Below are 15437 nucleotides of genomic sequence, written 5' to 3'. Positions count from 1 at the left end.
CTTGTGGTCACAGAGTGGTGCTGTCTGTGGCTGCCGGTAAAGAGATGCCAGTGGTGGCTCAGGAGCTCTGATGTGGGTCAGAGGAGAGGGCCTTTGGTCTTGGCCCCTTCTATGTCTAGCCATGTGGCGGAGGGGGTTGGGGTGCTTTTAGTGTCTCGGGGTTGTGTTAAAAACGGAAGCGCCGTTCATGGTTTTCCCCACTTCCTAACAGTTGTGACTGTGAAGGCATCCGTAAACACAGAGAGTAGTTTTAGTCTTAATGTGGAGAACTAAGAAGACCTTCCTCAGGCATGTCGTTTGCTCCAGACCCGCCTCCACATCTGTAAAAATGGAGATAACATGACCAGTCAGTCCTGTTGATTTCGTGATTGTAAACTTGGGGGTAAGGGGGACGGGGAGCCATATGGATGTGCTTCGTAAACATGTGTCCGCTATGTTTGCTATGAATGCTGTACACCAGACGGTTAGTCTAAGGGGGGGCTTCACCGAGATTGACAGGGTAGGATGGGTAGACAGTTGGAGAGGAAGAGGAGAAAAGCATGGCATTTTGAAGTCAGGGTCAGGGGCCTTTTCATCCCTCTGTCTCTTTGTCCTTTTACTTGTCTTGGCTTGTTGTGACCAGTCCTCCCGGTTCCCTCTCTCTCTCCAAGGGAGCAGCCCTTCATAGCTCCCTTGGCCCTTGTGAACTATAGTCTCTCCGGAGAGACATAGGGATGCCACCAGATAGTAAGGACGTGATCAAGTAGGTGAAAATCGTCTCACAAGGCAAATGTGGAGTCCTAAGGGAGAGCTTTATATCTGGGCACAGCTGGTGTTGTCTCTTGAAGGGCCTGAGGGCATAGGGAGCTGGTTAACTGCTGAACTGGTTCTAAGAAACAACCAGGTTCTGCCAGAAGGCCGGAGGAAGAGGAACAGGGCATGCAAATCAGGGAGACCTATAGATGTACAGCCTATAGGACTCTATAGGACAGAGGCATGGCAGGGGAACCAGCTTGGCTCTACCTGCCTCCTCTCAGCAGCTCAGCCCTGTTCCGTTAGCTAGCTACCAGATGGTCACGTGTTTAAACCCACGGGTAGCATTTACAGAGGCAACGTGACATTCCGTCTACCCAGCTCTCCATTTGCTCTTGACGGGTCCCTCATCTCCCATCCACACTGAACTGACATCACTCCCGCACTTCTCTCACCTGCCAGTAGCTACCACCAACCCTCCCTCCCTCCTTGCTGGCAGTTTCTCTCCCTCCTAGAAGAACACAGGCTCCTCTCAGCTGCGGGCTACAAGGGGCAGCAAGAGGTAGCATCCTCCTTTCTACTATGTAACCTGTCTGCATCTCAGTATCCTTGGTGAGCCACCCCGGGAGCCCACCTGAGGGGAAGCCTATTGGTTCCATCTGAAGGAAGTGAACACCTTTTAAAGGAACTTCTTAGCAAGCTGTGTGTGGCAGCATGAGCCTTTAGTGCCAGCACCCGGCAGGTAGAAGCAGGAAGATTTCTGTGAGTTTGAGGCCAGCTCGGTCTACAAACAGCCAGGGCTATAGAGAGAGACTGTGTTTCAAAAACAAAAACAAAAACAAAAACAAAAAAACAATTCTTATCAACTTTTTAATTCCCTCTTTAACTGGTCTCACTCTTGCCTCTCTGGGCCCCACAGCAGCTCCCTATGCAGGGAGAGCCTGATCCCCCACTTTTCCTGCCTGAGCCTTGTGCCCACCAGGGTCCCCTCCATTAATTTGCCAACAGGCACAAACAAACTATATTTCTCTGATTCCCCTGAGGCCAGGGCCAACTTCACAGAGGTCTAGGAATAAATTAGTTGCAGAACTAATACAAGTCACCCACGGGGTTGTGTAAATGGTCGAAGCCCAGGCCCCAGGTCACACCCGGGGCTCACACCCGGGGCTCACACCCGGAGGCCCAGGCAGTTTCTTCCTGCCCTTCACAAGAAGCCCTCCTCTCCCCCTCTTCCTCCTCGGAACCAGGATGTTTTTCCTTGCCTCTTTATTGTTTCACCAACCTGGCAGGTCTCCGCCACGGCTTCCTCTCTGGGTGTGAGTGAACACAGTGCGCACACAGGAGCCAAAGGCCTGCTCTCGCTCTGCGCCTGCCTCAGCCCTTGGCCAGGCGTGGCACAGGCTGCCAGCATCGGCTCCCTTTCAGAGGTCCCCTTTGGCTGAGGAACGTCCTCTGCAGCCTTTTTTATTTGTTTTTCAAGGGGTAAGAGGGGCAAAGAAAATGCAGGCTGCAAGGTTAGGTGCCCCCACCCACCCCCCAACAACAAGGTAGACTACCAATTGCAGAAAGACTTGGTGTAGTCTTATTTAACTGAGTGGGACTCTTCCAACCCTTGACCCTGTGACTTCTCTCGAAGACAAAAACAAAACAACCAACCGTGAGTTACTTTTAAAGCAAAGGGAGTGAGGTTGCATCAAGGTCTTTTAGCCTTTTCCTCCTGCCTGGGTAGGCATCTTCACTCCACGGTGGTCCTCAAGCCCCCCTTCTGGCCATATCTCTGTTTCTGGGAGGCTGACCCCAGACTTAGGGCTCCGAGGCTAGCCACTGCCCTAGCCTGGTGGACCTCAGACCTGCAGATCTGTCTCTTCCTGAGAGGAAAGGACGCAGCAGTGAGCAGCTGACATAGAGGCTGGCTCTCATAGGCAGGGGCAGAGGGTGGCGTGGCTTGTCAACTTGACACTCTTCATCATTAGAGCCTGTCCCAAGGGTCTTTTTTTTTTTTTTTTTTCATCCTTGGACCTTACAGCCAAAGTCTTTGCAATGTGTGTGGTTTGTCTCAGGGCTACTCCTTTTAGGATAAGAACAAGGAAGGAAACAAAAGTCCCTGAGAGCCCTGGACTGTCCACATTGACGGCCACAGCCTTTTGTTCACACAAAGTCATTTGGCTCCCAAATGTCCTCCACCCAAAATCATTACATCCGCAGCAGCAGCAGCAGCAGCACTTCAAAACACAGCCTGGAGTGGCTGAGCAGGGTTGGTGGCCGCCTTTCTGGGGAGATGACAACCACCACCTCCACCACCACACACCCCCCTCAGGTTCCTGCCTGCCCCCAGAATACCCCACCCCTGGCCATCCGGTCTGAAAGTCCCCTCATTTGGAGAGGGTTCCTGGGGCAGGGAGGGCCTCGGCAGTGTGAGAAGAAGGAAGGAGAACTTTCCACCCCCAGCTCTTGCCTTGTACACTCCCAGGACACAAGCTCTGCTTCTCTGGGTCGCTTCTCACACCCCAGAGGACCTCAACGGATCTATTTACACAGCTCGTCCCGATCTGAGTCACACTTACAACCTACGGCTGGTGCTCAGTAAAAATAATATGTTCTGGTTTTTAATGTGGTTAAACATACCTAACATAAAAGCCACCGTTTTACCCATTCCTAAATGCCACTCAACAATTACAATGTTATTGCAACCATCACATTCATTTCCAGAGGCTTTTCATCCCAAATGAAGTGCTTTTAAAAATACATATTTTATTAATTTATTCATATTACATCTCAATTGTTATCCCATCTCTTGTATCCTCCCATTCCTCCCTCCCTCCCATTTTCCCCTTACTCCCCTCCCCTATGACGAAGCGCTTTTGTTTTTGTTTGTTTTTGTTTTTGTTTTTCAAGATAGGGTTTCTCTGTGTAACAGTCCTAGCTATCCTGAACTCACTTTTGTAGACCAGGCTGGCCTCGAACTCACAGCAATCTGCCTGCCTCTGCCTCTCAAATGCTGGGATTAAAGGTGTGCGCCATCACACCTGGCCCAAAGGAAACTCTTAAGTAATAATCCCTGACCTCAAGCCCGAGGACCCTCTGGTCCACTTCCCATCTTGATGAAGTTTTTATTCCAAGTGGAATCATACGAAATTTGTCCTTTTGCCTCTGGCTTGTTTCGTTTCCTACATATGTAGCTGTGTGATAGATTTCCCATTATCTGCACGCACCACTTATGCTAACCTGGTCAGCCGCTGGCTATTTTCACCTTTGGCTTGCTGTGAATGCTGCTGCTGTGACAACGTGTCAGGTATATGTCCAAGTCTCCTCTGCCCATCCTGTGAGCTAGATACCCACAGTGGGATTTCTGAATCATATGCTAACTCTATGTTTAAGTTTTGGGGGTGGGGGTGGGGACTGCCATACTGTTTCCATGGTCGCAGAACCAGATTACATTCCTGCTGGCAGCATGTATAATACGCTTCCCAGCCGTGCTGTATTTCTTCCCATTTTTATTCTTCCTTCCTTCCTTCCTTCCTTCCTTCCTTCCTTCCTTCCTTCCTTCAATAGTAGCCATCCCAATGGGTGTTAGAGCAGATATTTTAAATCTATACATGCCACTCACTGGCTGGACAGGTGACTTAGAACTGCATTTCTCCCTCTTGAGCCTCTGTCCTGTCATCCAAGGCTAAGACTTAATTAGTTATTATGATGCCTGAAGGGCCTGGTCACCTTCGGGGAGAGAAGTAACCTAGCAGACATTGGCCAGAATCAATGGTACAAAGCAATGCTGTAGCGAGTGACTTGGCCACACACTGTAAATTAATTCGGGAGGAGCTGTCTGGGTCCCGGCTGCTTTCATCTGTGACTGATTGGGAAAGACACCGGACACAAAGAGCTGAGCTTCAGCCTCTGCTCTGCTGCCATATTCTGAGCAGACCTGCCTGCTGACTTCAGTACCATGTCGGTTTCCTCTTCCATCACAGAGGGAAGAATTACCCTTGTGCCTGCCTATTCTGAATGCAGGCATCTGGGGGGGGGTAACTTAGGCCCCTTAAATTCTACTGTTAAAAAGTGTTTTTGCGGATTGGGAAATGTGTGGGGGTTGTTTTTTTTCTTCTTCTTCTTCTTCTTAAGATTTATTTATTTGTTATTATGTATACAGTACTCTATCTGCATGTACACCTGCACGCCAGAAGAGGGCATCAGATCTCATTATAGATGGTTGTGAGCCACCATGTGGTTGCTGGGAGCAGTCAGTGCTCTTAACCACTGAGCCATCTCTCCAGCCCATGTGTGGGATTCTTTTTTTGGTTTTAGTCTTGGCTGCCCTGGACTCGCTTTGTAGACCAGGCTGACCTTGAACTCACAGCATCTGCCTGCCTCCTTAGTGCTGGGATTAAAGGCATGTGCCACCACACCTGGCTTCATGTGTGGGATTCTTAATTGGCTCCCTCAGAATAGAAACATAATTTCACTCTTGTGGGAAGAACCTGTGTGTGTGCTCTGTCTCTCTTCAGTCTGTGGCAATCCACACACTAAAGGAACCAAAAGAGGGACGAGGAAACGCCCTCCCTCCCCCTTAAGACTTTTCCCTCCTCCCTATGAGCAATGGAATTGTAGGAAAACCATTAAAAGTACAAAGAAACTCAATCATAGGCCCCACTGCTGGAATCTAACAGTTAGGTGCAAGGTGTTAACCCACGGCTCCAAGGGGCCTTTTTAAGTTCAGCACCTCAGGAAAGCTCCAAGGGGAGATGAGGACAGGCGGTTCCGGGGCCGGGGGTCAGGGTGGTCTGCTGCAGACGCTCTCCTTGTGAGCCTTAACCTTAGCCAAACCTAGCCGAAGCCACACCCTTTACCAATAGACGCCTGAGTGGCCTTCCTGCAGGAGAGCGGTGGCCTCCTGTGGCCCTTCAGCGCCTATACCTCCTTCCTCTTGACAGGCCCGGCCTTTTGATTTCATCCTGTCATGCCCTTGTCTCTGCCCCTCCTGGCAGACTGAAATCCGATCCTCAATTCTGCCTTCATCGCCTGTCTTCCATCCTTCTTCCTCATTGGCGGCCCTAGGCGTTAACCGGAAGTTTGTGGCTGGACGTCATAAGATCACCCCACCGTCATGTTTGGAAGCAGACTTCTTTTGTTCTCCAGAGACTCGCTCTCCATGCCCATGCCATCTCTCTCTTGCCATTCCTTTCAGCATCCATAGACATTGTCCCTGTTGGAAGCTGATTGAGACATCCTCATGTTCAGTCCTCTAGGAAATAGTGTGCAGCGGTTGCCACACCGAGCCTAGTTTCAAAGCCCATGCGAGTAGGCACCATTTCCCTCCTCTTAGCGAGAAACAAGGTCCGCAAAGTTGCCTTAAAGCCTGAAGTTTGAAGGCCAGTGGGAATTATTTTTTCCCTTCAGCTCTATCAGCCAATGGCCTGAAGCCTCATAGAATAAGCTGGCGGGGGGGGGAAGGGTTCATTCTTCAACTCTGCCCCCCCCCAAACACAAGCTGGTACCAGGCTGTGCTTGACATTTGGCCTTCCGTGGGGCTAGATTGGTTAAAGGTAGGGGTGACACTTTCCGGAGGAAATGGCTTGTTAGGATGACACAGGACCATCACTGCTCAGGGACAAGGTTAGCTGAACACACACACACACACACACACACACACACACACACACACACACACACACACACACGCCTGTCCACTGGCATGGGGGAAGGTGAGGGGGACGGGGCAGGGCTATGGATTGAAGGAGTTGCTGCCGAAGCAGCTGCTAATTAGGAAATCCGATTCCAGGCTGTGCCAGCTTCGCTCATGAACGCCAGTTCCCGAGCAGATGTTTTAGAACATTAAGATTCCACATAAGTGGAAGCTGTCATCTTGAGGGGGGTAAATATCCAAGCAAAGTAGTATAACTCTCTTGTTAATTTACTCTTCGTTCCTAGTGCAGGGGGACATTCCGGCCCGACACGGGTGGCTGGGTACAGAAGGATAGCTGTACTCAGGGCTGGCTGAGAGTCCAGACACGGCCCCTCCTGTGTTTGGTGTGGCTCTGTGGTCATGGGTTCGAGTGGGTTTGAATGATGTCTCTGACACAGAGAAAGCTCGGCTGGCGAGGTAGATGGGCTAGCTTCGGCTGAACTCCCTGGAGGCCATCCCTGATCCTAAAGTGGGTAAAAAGCTGGAACCTAAGGCACAAAGAGACATCTAATGACTTCTTACCAATCTAGACTGTGCTGGTACCTACCAAGGAGGTAGAGAGCTACCTCAGCCAGCGGGTCTCAGGTCGCCAGGGCAGCAATCCTGACCCAGGGTGTGTCTCGTCCCTGCATGCTCTGGAGAGATGCTTATTGGTTTCTTTGCTTTGTCTGGGCCACTAGTTACGTCCACAGCTGCCACCAACAGAGGCTGGGCATTTGGGGACTGAACAGCCCAAGCTCAAGTTATGTCATGAGGCCTTTGGCCAAGGAGTCACAAGCCACTCACATGCTTTATAAAAAATGTCACTGAGGCCCCAGCTCACATCACTACTAATTTTGTACAAACCAATTTTGTATTCAGGGGCTACAGACCACCTTACCGAGGGGGCCGGTTTGGAGTCTAGTGAAAGTGATTACAAATGAGTTCTCCAGATCTCCAGCCTTCGGAGGCCTTTATAGCAAAGTACCAGTGTCTCGGTTGCTTTTCTGTTGCTCTGATAAAACACCATGACCAAGACAACTTAGAAAAGAGTTTGTTTTGACTTGCCTTCCAGAAGGTGGACTGAGCATGTCAGCGGGCAGCAGGTATGGCAGTACAAATGGGAAGATGAGACCTCACTGCCTTTGCTATAAGCACAAAGCAGAGAGCAAACTGGCAATGGTGGGAGGATTTTAGCTTTGAAGGCTCACCGGAAGTGACGTGCTTCCCCCAGCCAGTCTATGCCTCCTAAATCTCCCAGAACAGCTTCACGGACTGGAGACCAGATATTAAAATCAGGTGGCCTATGAGGCCACATAGTGAGTTCCAGACCAGGCTAGGATGTCGGCATGCTGTGTCCTAGTCCCCCTCATTAGCTTTTATTTTTAATAAGCTGACAGATAGTTTAACAATTCTATGGATTTCACAAAGCTGTAATGAAACTTCTGGTCGCTTTCAACCCTTTTAGTTGATCCCATTTATAATTTTGTTCATATCTATTTATTCTATTTTGGTTTTGAGTGATGCCCACTAATTTCTCACTATGGAAATTTGATGTCCTTCCAAGGCCTACCAAGGGTGGATGTGGCACATTCTAATTCTGCTTACCTCTGTCACCTTTGAGCTAACCTCAAGGTAACCTGTGGGGTTACACTCCTGCACCAAGGTAACTACCTGTGGGGTTACCCTTCTGCACCAAGGTAACTACCTGTGGGGTTACCCTGCTGCGTCAAGGTAACTACCTGTGGGGTTACCCTGCTGCACCAATAATTTAAACAACTCTCCATTTAGCTGGGTGTGGTGGCACACACCTGTAATCCCAGCACTCTGGGAGGCAGAGGCAGGCGGATTTCTGTGAGTTGGAGGCCAGCCTGGTCTACAAAGCGAGTCCAGGACAGCGAGGGCTCCACAGAGAAACCCTGTCTCAAAAAAACCAAAAGAAAAAGAAAAAAGAACTCCAATTAGATAATGTGTTTGTCTTCTTTTTTTTTTAATTTGCTAAAGCTTTGTTTATAATTTCTGTCTTTTTATGTGATTCTCAGCATTCTCTCTCACTTTTTAAATTAAATCACTAGGCTCGTGCATCTGTGCAAGGCGCCTGTACATCTGAGTTCAGGTGTCAGTTTATATAAACAACTTCTTCAATGAGTCTGGTATTTGAATCTTACCTGACTCACTAATGTTTGTTCGTGAGTATTTTATTTATTTCCTGGTGTGTTTGTGAATTTTTATTTTGTTTCATTGCCATGTCTTATCAAAGTTGTTGTTGTTGTTTTTAATCAGCAAATGACAGAAATTGGTCTGAAAGTATGTTCCTATAGCGTGTTTGTGTGGTTTGTGTGGTTTTCCTCGAGACACTGTCAGGGCCACTCCTCAGCTCCCCGTTGGTCACCGGTCTCTGAAGGAGGGCTGCGTACTTCTTTAGATCACCTTTTTAAAGATTCAGTCTTTTTTTTTTTTTTTAGTGGATTCACAAGGCATAAGACCACTCTCCATTATACCCCTCCACTTGAGGTTTGGATCAGTTAGGGGGTATAAATCTGTACTGCAGAACCACAGAAGACTGGCCTTGTGGCTATAGACTTTAGATTGAAATTGCTTGTAGCTTCCGTCTTAGACCGAGACTGAAGGGCCAGGTTTCCTTACTGTCCCTCTGTGGGTTGGTTTCTATTTGTTATTTGTCCAGGGTCTAGTCCTTCTGGTTCCAACATTGCATGGTGGGTTTCCTTAAGAGTTTACGAGTCTGCCTCCTGCCCCGCTGCACCCAGCAGAAGGTTAAGGTTACAGATGTTGAATAGATGTCAGCTCTGGTCTTTGCTCACCTTTCTCCGTTCCCAGGCTTGGTTGGGTTTTGGGTCTCAAAGGATTTTAATCTTTCTTTATATACCTGCTCAGAAGTGCATTTAGGACTTTTTTTTTTTAAGAGTCTATTTTATTCAGCATTTTAGCTGTTGATCGTGGCAGGATTATTGAGGGCACTGCAGGGGACCATTGTCAGCCTTGTAGTTTTATTTATAGTGTGCATTTTTTCCATTCTTACATCTAAAGGCTGCTCTCGGGGAGATAGCGGGGCCCAATGTGAGCAGCGCTGTGTGCCTATGGCCACTCTTTCCCACAGTGGACTTCCTTCAGCTGACTGGGGTCTGGGACTTCCACTTCTCGAGGAAGGAGGGGCTATCAGTGCCTTCTCCAAGGTCAGCCACACTTCCCAGTGCGTGGGCCTCTGCCTTTTTATAAGGCTCCACTGAAGCCATGTTTATTACTTTCCTCTCGCTCATGGCTTCTTAGCCTTGATGCAAACTTCCGCCTTTCTACAACTCCTTCCCCCCCACCCCCCCCCACCCGATTTCCTTTGAGAGTAACTTTTCTTATTGTGTCCAATTAACCAAGAGGGAAAAAATCTCCCTCTTCACCCTTTCCTGGGGGAAGCCAAGGACCTCTGCAGCAGAGCGGGAAGTGTAAAGCAAGCATACCCTGCGGGGCACTGCCCTTCATAGCCGTAGGGACTTGCGGCTGCCCCTGGCAGCACCCTCTCACCTCCAGCTCGTAGCCTGGGCCTCCTCAGAGGTTCCCAGATGCCCTAGTGACTCCCCTCCCCGGCCAGGAAGCCGCTGCTAATTATCACCTCCAGGAAAGAGAACCAAGACATGAAAACAGTAATTCTCAAGGGACCGGGAGAGGAAATAACTCCCAGTAGAAAGTTCTCCCGAGTCTCCTGGGGCAGTTTGTGTAATCACCACCCAACCCGATTCAAATAGGAGTCATCGGGCCACTATAGTGTAGCCAGGGAGCTGCAGCCACACCCCTGGCTACTGAGCCCTTGAAACATGGCCAGAGAGGGGCTGGAAGGATGGTTCATGCTTAAGAGCACTTTCTAATTTTCCAGAGGGCCTGGGTTTCACTGCGAGCACCACCAGTGCCTTCTTCTGGCCTCTGAAGGCACCAGACATGAAAATGATACAGATACTCACGCAGGCAAAGCACCCACACACATATGGGGTGGGGGACAATAAAATATTAACTGGACTTAAAAGTTTAATACAAAAATACAGTTACTCTCCTGATACTTCTTACATCAAGTTTATATTGAATTGATATGTTGAATAACTTTCACTTTTTATTATATATATGATATATATAATAAATACATTATATATATATATATGTATATATATATATATATATATATATATATATATATATATATATATATATATTTAAAATGGCTACCAGAGTTAGTTTTGTGGATGTGAGTTTTGCTCACTTTATCTTCTGGACAATACTAATCTAAAAAAAATAACTTGTTCCTTTTTTGTGTGTTTGTTATATTTAGATTCAAATGATAGTTTGGCTTGCCTCAGTCTCTGCTTTATCAGATGGTTTGACTTTTTTTTTTTTTTTTTTTTGCCTTGGCTTTTAAAGATAGAAGTGACTTCATTCACTCCCCACTGAGAATTTTCCATGGTGCCACAGCCTCCAGGCCCAAGCACAGAGAGAAATATTCTCAAATTTGGGAAAATAAAAACGGGGGTTATGCCTGGTGTGGTGGTGCACGCCTTTAATCCCAGCATGCGGGAGGCAGAGGCAAGTGGATTGCTGTGAATTCGAGGCTAGCCTGGTCTACAAAGTGAGTTCAGGACAGTCAAGGCTACACAGAGAAACCCTGTCTTGAAAAACCAAAGGGAAAAAAGGGGGGAGTTATAAAGATTTAATTTTTCAGTGTGTGTGTGTCTGCGCATGTGCAATGCATGTGTGTGCAGGTGACCTTAGAGCCCAGAAGAGGGCATCAGAGTCCTCAGAGCTGGGGACCCAGGCTTTGTGAGCCACTTGATGTGGGTGCTGGGTTGGGCTCCGACACTCTACAAAAGCAACAAGTGCTCTTTGCTGAGGAGCCCTCACCCCAAACTCCCTTAATAGAGCTTTGAAGCAGCCATGCAGTCAGCAACAACCCCCAAGGGTCATTTTGAGGGTGTTGGAGGTTTCTTCAGGTTTCCTTTTCGTAAGCCACTGAGCTCTCACTGACGCCCTCCATTGTTGTTTCAGCCATGGCAAGGAACCATTGGCCGGAAAGTAATGACGCTGAGCCCTACATAGGAAACGCTCCCTTTTCTCCAAGTCAAGAGGACCCTTCAGGTTCCAGAAAAGGACTGACAGCTGAGACTGCCGGAATGAGGCACAGTTCTTCAGAAGCCCCAGAACACCTGTCTCTCTTACCTGAGAACAAGTCTTCCAGCATTGGACACTCGCCCGAGAGCACCACGTCCCTGACCGCCCACGGCAGCCCCTTGTGTGAGTGTGTGTCACAATAACATGTCCAACCCTAGAAAACAAGTTTTCTGCTGCATTCCCCCCCTCACCTTCACATCCAGAGCAGCTGTGCCCGTTTGGGCGTCCTGGGGGTGGGTCAGACATGTCCTCCTCAGAGCCAGGCAGTCTAAATCCACACCCCATCCCTCTTCCAGCATCCCGCCACACAGGTACACATCCTAGGGGTTGGGAAGGTGGCTAAGCTTTGTTTGCGTTGATGGAGTTTGAGTGGTTCTCACTGCTCCGTTCTGCACAGTGGGTAGCTTAGAATTTCAGCCACGGACTGCACTTCTACAAGTACAGCTCACCCTAAGAACAAAGACAAAAGTAGTGCTAATTAGACACCCACCTACATAGCAACGAGCCTGCTCTCTCAGTCCTTCCAGCAGTGCAGTGAGGTCCTGTTATTCTAGCTCTAAAGGTTTTGGAAACTGAAGCTCAGAGGCTAATTAACCCAGGATATGGAAAGCCGGCAGCGGGTTTCCAAGGGAGGAAAGTGTAATCACTGGGCCCTACAGCTGAGGAATGCCGTGCCCAGGGCGAGCGAAGATAAAAGGGAGAGAAAAACACATGTGGCTTCCTGTGGGGCATCAGTGCCAGCGTCCTCCCTCGGAGAGGACAGAGCGGTGGGCAGGATGGCGCTGAGGAGGGTACGGACAGTGATGGAGTACTCTGCAAGCTTCTGCTTGGTGTGGAAGGCTCACTGAAGGGTTTTGCACAGTAGAGTGATGGTGTTGACAGTCTGAGGTTGGAACCATCTGGCAGCCAGCCTATAGAGTCTCTGATAAGGGACTAAAGGGGACCTGAAGTGCTCTGGACCATCCATGTAGACATCTAGCAGGTGCCAGCTCACCAGGTGACTGGGTGTTAAAGAATTGCTCAGCAAAGAGTCTGAACAAGGAGGGGCTGGGGACCTCGCCTAACAGGTACAAAGCCCTGAATCCAGTCCCCAGCACCATATGAACCACATGTGTAAGCCCAAGCATTCAGAAGGTGGAGGCAAAAGGATCAGAAACTCAAGACTGGGCTGGAGAGATGGCTTGGTGGCTAAAATCACTTTTCCAGAGGACCCAGCTTTAACTCACAGCAGCCACATTGGACAGCTCACAGCCACTGGTAACTGTAGCTCCAGGGGATTCAGTGCCTCTTCTGGCTCCTATAGACACACATGCGTGTGCACGCACCCCTAAAAACTAAAAATAAATCTTTTTAAAATGTCCTTAAAAGTTATCCTTGAGTTTGAGACCAGCCTATGCTTCATGAGTCCCCCCCACCTCAAAAATTAAAATTAAAAAAAAAAAAGATCCTTAAGCCAGACATAGTGGCACATGTATTTAATCCCAGGCCCTGAGAGGCAGAGGCTGACATATCTCTCTCTAAGTTCAAGGCCTGCCTGGTCTACAGGATAGTGAGAGCTACATAGTGAGACCCTGTCTCAAAACAAACAAACAAACAAACAAACAAAAAAACCCAAAAAACAAAAAACAAAACCAAAAACAGGACTCGAGAGATGGCTCAGTGTTTAAGAGCACCACCTGCTCTTCCGGAGGTCCTGAGTTCAATTCCCAACAACCACATGGTGGCTCACAACCATCTGTAATGAGATCTGATGCCCTGATGCCCTTTTCTGGTATGCATAAAGATAGAGCACTCATATACATTAAATAAATAAATAAATAAATAAATAAATAAATAAATAAATCCTTAAACTAAACCAGAACAGAACAACAACAACAAAAAGATTCATAAGGGCTGGAGAGATGGCTCAGTGGTTAAGAGCGCCGCCTGCTCTTCCAAAGGTCCTGAGTTCAATTCCTAGCAACCACATGGTGGCTCACAACCATCTGTAATGTAATACGGTGCCCTCTTCTGGCTTGCAGGAGTACATGCAAGCAGAGCACTGTATACATAATAATAATAAATAAATAAATCTTTAAAAAAAAAAGATTCATAAAAAGAAAGAAGGTTGATAGTTGGTGAGGACCTCAAAGTAGAGGCTGAAGCCATCAAAGGTGGCTCCCTGGCTTCATACCCCTGTGACAGGTCTGACTAGGGCTCTGGGCTCTGTAATTGAAACATATGATGGTATTTTGTGTCCCATCCATGAATGGAGGCTGCAGAGCTCTCAAGTCCTGCGCATGATACTCCCAGTGTTGGGAATTCTGCACACGTTGAATCCTGGTACATACTGGGGCCCTTTGTGGAAGATGAGGGGTAGGCTGAGGCTTTGCAGCAGTCGGCTCCGTTACTGATAATTTCTGCCCACCCCCCCACCCCCCGGCGTCCCCGGGCCATTGGTGACGTCAAAAGACAGTCTCTGGTTGGTGGTCTCTCTGGCAGGTCTTCTTTCCTAGAATGAGTAATTCTCCTTGCCTTTTCCTCACACCTATGTGTTTCATAGAAGCCGAGGTTGAACCCGCTGCAGGTCGTGAGCCATTTGGAAGTCCGCTGGGATTTTAACTGTTGTCCTCTGCTTTCAGCCTTGGAGAGCCTTCCCCAGTCTCCCAGCAGTTCCAAGTCAGAAGGAAGAATCACCTCTTCTGAAACAGAGACTGGGGCACCCCCGGGCTTGCTGGAGAGGGCGAGGGAGCCCCTGGAAGAAGGGACTGTACACAGGCAAGGGGCTGGCACCTGGGTTTCCAGCCCAGCCTCTCTATCAGCTCTGGAGCCTGAGGAGCCAAGCATGCTCTCCCAGAAGAGAAATTCGTGGGGCCAGGAGCGCTCTGGGCTGCCATTCTCCTGGACCCAGAGTCACCCTCGTCTCTCAGACCGTCCCACGTGTGAGTACTCCTGTCCCCAGTTCACCCCTCCAATTTCAAAACGACCCCAAATTGATGTGTAGAACCAGCTGGCTCAGTACCGTGTCAGGCTGCGAGGGGCAAACAATAGGCGAGGGAAGATTTAAAAGCCTTTCCTCCCATGCCAAGTGCTTTGGGTGGAAGTGTCATGCAGTGGATCTCAGTATTGAGGTTCATGCTCAGAGTACATTTTGACTGCATATGGAGGAAAACCCCAGGAGACCGGTGGTGGCTGCTGTGCTCCCCACCTCCTGTCTCCCCCCCACCCTTTCTTTACTCCCCCTTTTCTATGTACGCATACAACAAAGATTACGTGTGACTGATGTGTGTGCCTGTAGGAGAGGCCACGCGCCAGGGTGCTTGAATGAAATGTGAGCGGGACAGTTGGATTAGCAGTTTGAGTTTTGTTTGTTTATTTTCGCAAAACATATTATTTGATGGCCAAGAAAAGAGGTGCGTAATGTTTCCTGGCTTTGTTCCAAGGGAAATAGGCTACACGGTAGAGGTGTTTGCGTGGCTTTTGTTAGGCCCCGCGGCGGTAGAGAACTGCCTTGCCCCGTTCTGCCGTGCCGCTCGCTGTGCACCAGTGTCTCAGCTAATGCTACTCTGTCCCTCGAGCATTTCTTCACCCTTCTGGACCACTACGCCACACACTTGTCAACTTGTCATTCCAGGCCAGCAGTGCCTACCCGCCCAGAGACTGCAATCCTCTTGAGGACCCCTTCTAGAACGGCGTTCAGTAGTTAAGAATTGGGGGGGCTCACATGTACCCAGATCCTCCCAGGAGGCACATCCCATCATGAGCCAAAAAGATGGCTGTAAACTGCCCCTCTGCATGCTGTTCAGGCTGTGCTTTTGGCTCTGGGCTATGGGAGGCAAGACAGAATGGCAGGATTTGCCCTTTGAAAATCCTTTTAAGTCAGAGGAGTTGTTGTTTTGTT

At 48.9% G+C, this 15437-nt stretch overlaps 1 protein-coding gene across 3 annotated transcripts in view; it reads left to right on the top strand.

Annotated features, from left to right (window-relative positions):
• Positions 1-15437, top strand: part of HEG1 (heart development protein with EGF like domains 1) — an 81384-nt gene that overhangs the window by 10212 nt on the left and 55735 nt on the right. For all 3 annotated transcript variants that reach the window (XM_084802116.1, XM_084802114.1, XM_084802115.1), the window contains exons 2-3: positions 11435-11680; positions 14179-14478. In XM_084802116.1, coding sequence (XP_084658242.1) covers positions 11435-11680; positions 14179-14478 — 546 coding nt within the window. The remainder of the gene's footprint in view (positions 1-11434; positions 11681-14178; positions 14479-15437) is intronic.

Source organism: Acomys minous (assembly GCF_964271855.1).
Source record: "Acomys minous genome assembly, chromosome: 11".
Lineage (NCBI taxonomy): Eukaryota > Metazoa > Chordata > Mammalia > Rodentia > Muridae > Acomys > Acomys minous.
Note: the sequence above shows the minus strand (reverse complement) of the source record. Positions and strands in the feature narration are given on the sequence as shown.